Genomic DNA, 7,022 nt, shown 5'->3' with positions numbered 1-7,022 from the left:
TGTGAACAATTATTATTAATATTGACAAATTAAGCTCATAAATGTTTATTACTTGTTTTTTTCTTTACAACATTGCGAAAATGAGAGATCGAATCTTCAACCTCTAGGAAAGCTAAATGTTAATTACTCGTTATGTCTACCTTATTAGTAACTTTGATTTCTTGAAAATTCTCTAGTAACAATTTTGGTTTTTGTTTTTCGCTTTTTAAAATTAAGCTTATTTCCTTTACATTTTTGTGAATACTAGTTAAGAAATACGTGCATTGTACGTGAAATCTCGTAACTTTAATTAAAAGTTTTGAAATATACAAAGATTTTTAGTATTTTATAAATATTACAGTTTTGTTATAATTACTATATTATTTTAAAAGTGAGTAATGTAACAAATTTTATTTCAGTGTTTTCATATTATCGTTTTTTTTTAATTTCATTAAAAGAATTATATCTCATACAAAGTAAAAAATTGTGCTAGTAATTAAAATTTAAAATAAATACGCTAATATTTTAGTATTGTATTATAGAGATATACCTGAAATCATATAGTTTTAGGCTCTGATTGGGATTGCTATAACTTTTAAAATAATTTCTGGCAGAAGAAGTAATATAGTGTTTGGTAAATTTAAGCTTAAACTTGAAAAAGTAGGTTAAAAAATGTTTGATAAATAGATACAAAAACATCTTATTTTATATATAATAACTAAAATAGACTTATAATCATTTTTTTAAAATTTTTTGTAATTTAAAATTCTAAATAAATGTTTAGTAAGATAAATTTTGTTTGTTATAGATTAATTTTTAAATATTAAAGAAAATAGTTTTTTTAAAAAAAAAAAAAGAATATGGTATATATAAAAGATTCATTTAACTAATGAAAAATAGAACATAGATTTGATTAGGTGAGAGATAGATAAACATATAAAATAAGTCTTCTTTTTAAAGTATAAAATTAAAAACTAAATATTAATTAAAAATTCTACCTGATTTTAGGAGAATCTAAAAGCTAAAAGGATAATGCATGATTTTAACCCTAACGCAATGACAAACCTAGCCTTAATTCATAGAAACAAAAAATGTTTATTTTTTGTTTAAAATTTATTTATGTCATTATTTTAACCTTATTTTCATAAAAATATATTGTGATTTATGTTAAAAATAATAAAATACATTTTTCATTTTAGTTATTCAACCAAGAAATATGATGAACTTTTTTTTCACAAGACATTATATGAAATAATCATCACCTTATAATTTATATCGCGACTTCGAAAAAAAAAACTTATCCTTATTCTAATTATTTTTTTAATGACTATTATTTTTTATTTTCTAAAAACCAATTTTAGTTGTACTTTAAAACTTTTAAAAATATTTCATTCGAGAACTTTTTCTCAAAATGAAGTGTTACTAATTGAATTAAAATATATGATAATCACAATACATTCTAACAGTTGTGAATAATTTTCTTAAAAAAAATTGAATAATTTATTTTTTACGATTATGTTTTAACTATGAAATTGAGGAAAGATTGTTATAAATGTGGACCTTTCTCCTATTAACTTTGATTAAACATATAGCCAGAGCAAAATAGGTAAGAAATTATGGTTAAAATTATATAGCAAACTAATAAATTATGTGAATACTACAATTTTTAAACCACATAACTAAATACAGATTTTCTAAAATTTTCAAAACCAAACCATGGTTTTAACATATTATGTACTGGTCTTTTATATATATATACACACATATGGATGAGATGAATATTTTAATTATGTGGATATTTATGTATAGTTGTAGTTAATTTTTTTTTTCATTTCAAAGATTTTGTTAGTTTTGTTGGTTAAAAATCACGAATCTCAAAAGTTTAATATTTTAAATATTTATGATAATATCTGTTGCCTATAAAAAAACCATATTAGGAGTCTTTTAAAATATAAAAAAATATTTAAAAATAGCTACATTTTATAGCAAAAAGTTTCAAAAGTTTCCAAAAGTATTGTACTTTTGGAACTTTTTGCTATTGAGTGTAAATATTTTTGTAATTTTTCTATTTATAAGAATTTTCCAAGATCCTATATTTTAACTCTCTCCATCTCCCTTAATTTTCTCAAATCTTCTCTCTACATCTCAATCTTCTTCATTCCCGCATTTTTCTCATTCACCTCAACTAACTTTCTCTTCTTTCAATCGATTATGCATTCATTCATTTAGAAAAAAAAACTCACATGAAAGATGAGAGGATAATGATTATAAAACTTAAATGAACAATAAGATTTTGGAAAATAGAGAAGATGAATGTTTGTGCTATTAAAATTAAGGAAATTTTAAACGAATAAAATCTCCTTATTTTTCTAACTCCTCATTCTTCCCATTTTTCTCGGTAATTAGAATTATCTCCCCTTCCTTGTTGTCTCCCATTCTCTCGTCAATGCTTGAATTCAATACATGAAGGATTTATCGATTTAGAAAAAAATGTATATAACAAAAGTAAATACTTACATTATTTTATTGAGTGCCTTTTTTTCTCGAAGATATTGTCAGTGAAAGTGCCAATGATTAAAATTATTGCTTTCTTTCCTATTGTCTATTCATTCTCTCTTTAGTGGTCGAATTCAATACCACAAGAAGGATTTGGAGAAGCACTTACACATTGATGATGGTTACTTTTATATAGGATATTGATAACTAATGAAAGGATGTTTGTTAAAGGAGATTTGTTAAAAAGGTATCTACATGAGGTTTTGATATGTGAGTTTTAAATAACTAACTATTAAGTCAAGGACAGGTTAGGGATATAATTAAAAATTAGGGGTAAAATGGGAAGATAAAAATTCTCTCCATTTTGCCCCTTTTAATATAGTATAGATAAGAGTTAGATTCTTAACCAAATTTAAAAAATCAAACATGTTTTTAAAAACTACATTATTTTGAAATTAAATAATTACTAAATGGGATCTAAAAGAATATAATCTTTTTAAATATGTTTTTGCTTCCAAAATTTGGCTCTTAACAAATGTTCATTTAAAAAAAGATATAAAGAACTATGATAAACAGAAAAAACAGAAAACAACACATGTTAAAAAAAAAATACTATTCCTAGCACATCTCCTCCTCTGTTCTGAAATTTAACTGTGTTAAATGAAAAAAATGTAAAAAATATTTTCAAAGAATCAATAATAGATGATAACATTTTGCTATATTCACTAATAGACAGTGACATTTTACTATATTTGACCCACATATTTACGCCTTTGTTCATAAAAGGTTATTTAAAAAAATTGCCTCTTCAGTGCAGTATACGTAAAGATGGGAAGTTTTGAAGTACTCTTTTTGGTCTTCGTTGGTGCATTCTTTGTAAGAGTGCTGCAAAGGCTCAGCAAATGCTTTCCAAGTATTTTGTAATTATCCATGAGATGTTCTTATTTTCAACTGAATATTTTTTTTCCCTATAATTAGTGTTGGCCAATTTTAGAGGCTGCATTTCTATTACCTTTTACATTTGTTCTTTCTGCACTTTTTTACATTCCTCTATGAAAGTTTGATTTTCCCTTTTAAGTAAAAAGAAACAAAGTTTTTAACATCTGTAAGTTATGTGTATGTCAAAAGTAACATATCAATATGCAATGGAACCACAAACTTATTAACAGCCTTAGTATTATTTATTTATTTTTTAATTCGAATATAGATGGTAGTGGATGCATAATCTACAAAGTTATGCTCAAAGAAATAATAATATTAATTCATCACATTTTCAGCAATTTCATTTACTAAATTAGACCCCAAAAAAATATCCAGTGTGTCTACATGAATCACAGATCATCCAAAACTGAACACACTCAGGATCATTCTAAATAATGCCCACATGCTATAAATAATTCAACATGAATCTACATGAATAATCGTTTTAAACAACATAAGAAAGGGAAATACAAAACTCTTCCGCATACGCAATACTCTTTATCTCTTCAGGGAATTTCAGGTAACTAACTAAAAGTTGTAAGGCATGATAAAATTTCATAAAATAAAAAACCTATGCGTAGGTATATGATAGACTGACCTTTGTGAAGAATCGGTTGGATATCCAGAGAAACCCTTTTGTTTTTATATGAATAAATGGCAAAACAATGTTCAGATTGAAGAACAGACCACTTTTGTCACCAAAGAAAAGCCTGCCTCAGTAATTAAGCAGCATTCTTTCTGTTTCTAAAGTTCTCCTTCATTGATGTGAATTTTTTCTTGCATTGGTTCACCGTCTTCCCAGGAACAGCAGCAGCAACCCGCTCCCATCGCTGGTTGGTCTCCTTTGGGAATGTTTTTAGAGCTTGGACTAGTGCTCTTTCTTGTACAGCTGACCAGTCGTCTTGCTCCGAACTAGAGTATACTCCATTTGCAGATGAATCACTGGGAGTTTGGTTGTTTACATTTTGCACTACTGAGGACACATCCAGATTACCATTAACTGCCACATTGTCTTCGGGTTTTTTAGAGGATACACCTTCTAACTCTTCTCTAGTTGAGAGCGGAGATGCAATGGACTGTGCCGGTTTCCTTTTTTCAAGAAATGAGTCGAAAGCTTTGGCAGAGTCGGGCTTCTGCAAGAGAATCGTTTTGGTTGCCTTCAAAATTTCTTCAACTGACCTTTCTGTACCAATGTACTCTGAGATAACCTCCCATCTACGAGATGTTCCTTTAGGATACTTCTGTATTCCTTTCCTTAAGAGCTCAATTTCATCTTTACTCCAAGGCTTCTCCTTCTTCTGAAGGCTGCTGCTTAGCGGGACAGTGGCATTAGCTGTTGTAGAACCATTCTGCTGTCCAGTTTTCTTGGATTCCTGATGCTTTCTATCTGAATTGCTGCATTCCTGTGCATCTCTAAGAACCTTCGCAAGCTCCATACCTGTTTTCCCTTCCATTTTATCACAAATATTTCTCATCTGCTCAATGTCAAGAGATGAACAGAGATTTTCTACATCTTCCACAGAAAGATCAAGCAAAGACTGAGATATGGCAGGTCCAGAAAGCGTTCTAAGACGAGTCCGTTCTTTCCGTAAGAGTTTCTTCTCCTTCTCTTTCAACTTCTTTTGCTGTTGAGCCACTTCTGCAGCTCGTTTCTCCTCCTCCTCCTTTCTACGTTTCTCCTCTTCAGCAAGCCTAATAGCTTCCTCTTCCTGTAACTTCTTTGCCAAAAGTTTTGCTTCCTTCTTCCTCTGCTTTTCAGCTTTCTCTTCCTCCTTTCTTCTTTGTATTCTGGGGTCGCGTTTGTATGCATTATCTACGAGGGTACGAATCCTAGCATATTCTTCCTTTCTAGCCTTCTCTGAAAGTTTAGCATTCTGTCTCTCCATCCACCTCTTATGGTCCCGAGACTCTGCTTGTTCAAGATCAAATTCATCAGCGTGTGGGAACTCTCTCCAGCTTTTAAAGGCATACCAAAAGTTGTAGAAATCATCAACATCTTTCAATGGAGTTTTATCATCGCCTAGTGAGGGAACAGATTGGTTAACAGACCAACGCCCATTCCTCATAAAAGCTGGACCAAACACCTTAAAGAAATCTTGTGGAGCACAATCAGTAGGAATCTCATCATCAAACTCATCTGTTGAGTCATAAATTCTTCTTTTGACAGGATCAATTAACACTTCATATGCTTCTTGAATAGATTTAAAATGACTTTCTATTTCATCCTTCTTTGCTTGTTTTGCAGCTTCAGTTTCCTCGGCAAGAAGAAGTGCAGCTTGTTTGTCAGGATGATACCTCAAAGCAGTTTCTCGATAACTTTTTCTTATCTGTTCCTCGGTTGCTAGATATCTTAAATGACTCAAACCCAACAACGCATAATGATCTTGTTGTGTGCTTCCACCAGATTTCTTTTTACCTTTGCTGCTGTATGAATCAAATGATGGAGCATATTTCTGTTCTGCCTCATCAGCCACCTGCTCATTGTCATCGCTCACTTCATCATCCTCACAACCAAGGAGTTTAAGGGCAGCATTATGGAAAGAATGGCCAGCAGGTTCAAATTTCAACGCCTTAATTGGAAGACAATTTGAGGAAACATAAATCGGTTGTCCATCTACAATCTCTTGTGAATATGTTAGAAGACGCAAATTGGCCTGGACAGTCATGGCATCAAAAGAAACCACTGAACCAGGATGATATTTTCTGTAATTTTTCTTCAATGCAATAAATAGCAAATCTCCAAACTGCACAAACAAGGAAACATCAAACAGAGATTCTAACGAAAACCAAACTCCAAAAGATAAGGAAGATGCAATAGGGCACAAACAGTCCTATGGTCGGATTCATGGAATATCATAGAAACTCAACAATAATGAAGTTTCAAGATGACGGCAAGATGCAGATCAAAACCGTTTCGGTAGAGCCACTGGACAGCTTCACCAGTTCAATCCATTAAAAGACTATACCATCCACGTGTTCCCTACAAAATCAATTTTCATCGGAAACCCTAACCCACTCGCCATCATCTCAAAACGTGCAACAATGACGACAGCCACAATTGATTAAACAAAAATCATTTCTTTCGGTACATAAAAGAGATGGGAACACCAAAAATATAAGAAGAAACCGGATTTCCCCTCTCGAAAAATATGTATATAACATAAACAAACAAATCTACGTTTCTCACTTTCGTATTGCAGTACGATCTTTCCTCGCAGTTCCTAACAATCAAACGCGCTGTTTCAAATAACTACAGGATCGAATTCGACAACAACGAAGATGATGAAGTCATCATAACGAACGAACAAACAAACACAGGAAAAGCACGAGAAAGAGATAAATTTGCAGGAAACCAAAGAGAAAACTGAGACATAAACAAGAAAACAGATATTCACCGGAAGATGAAGAACTTTCCGAGCTCGCACCGGCAGCAGAAATACACTTCCGGTAAGGCTCTGTCCGTCCGCTGAGCTCCGAATTTTTTCAGCCTAAAACTACAGCCCCTGAGGTTTTCAGGTATTTATAGGGCGCTAAATCTTGCAGACGACCTCAAGTCCTTCTCCTCG

At 31.3% G+C, this 7,022-nt stretch overlaps 1 protein-coding gene across 1 annotated transcript; it reads right to left on the bottom strand.

Moving 5' to 3' along the window:
- Positions 1-3,839: 3,839 nt before the first annotated feature.
- LOC120084609 (uncharacterized) lies at positions 3,840-7,022 on the bottom strand. Its single transcript, XM_039040419.2, has 2 exons — positions 6,852-7,022; positions 3,840-6,200 (listed from the first exon to the last, which is right to left on the bottom strand). Exon 2 carries the CDS (start codon positions 6,120-6,122, stop codon positions 4,179-4,181), a length of 1,944 nt encoding a protein of 647 aa, XP_038896347.1. The 5' UTR covers positions 6,123-6,200; positions 6,852-7,022; the 3' UTR covers positions 3,840-4,178.

The sequence above is a fragment of the Benincasa hispida genome, unplaced genomic scaffold (assembly GCF_027475165.1).
Source record: "Benincasa hispida cultivar pf3 unplaced genomic scaffold, pf3_genome.v1.1 HicScf1853, whole genome shotgun sequence".
In the NCBI taxonomy this organism is placed as follows: Eukaryota; Viridiplantae; Streptophyta; class Magnoliopsida; order Cucurbitales; family Cucurbitaceae; genus Benincasa; species Benincasa hispida.
This window is presented reverse-complemented; position numbering and strand designations above follow the sequence as displayed.

Bases quoted from the DNA above. Each gene is read 5' to 3' on its own strand.
- LOC120084609 (XM_039040419.2), bottom strand. From the start codon at position 6,122: ATGACTGTCCAGGCCAATTTGCGTCTTCTAACATATTCACAAGAGATT.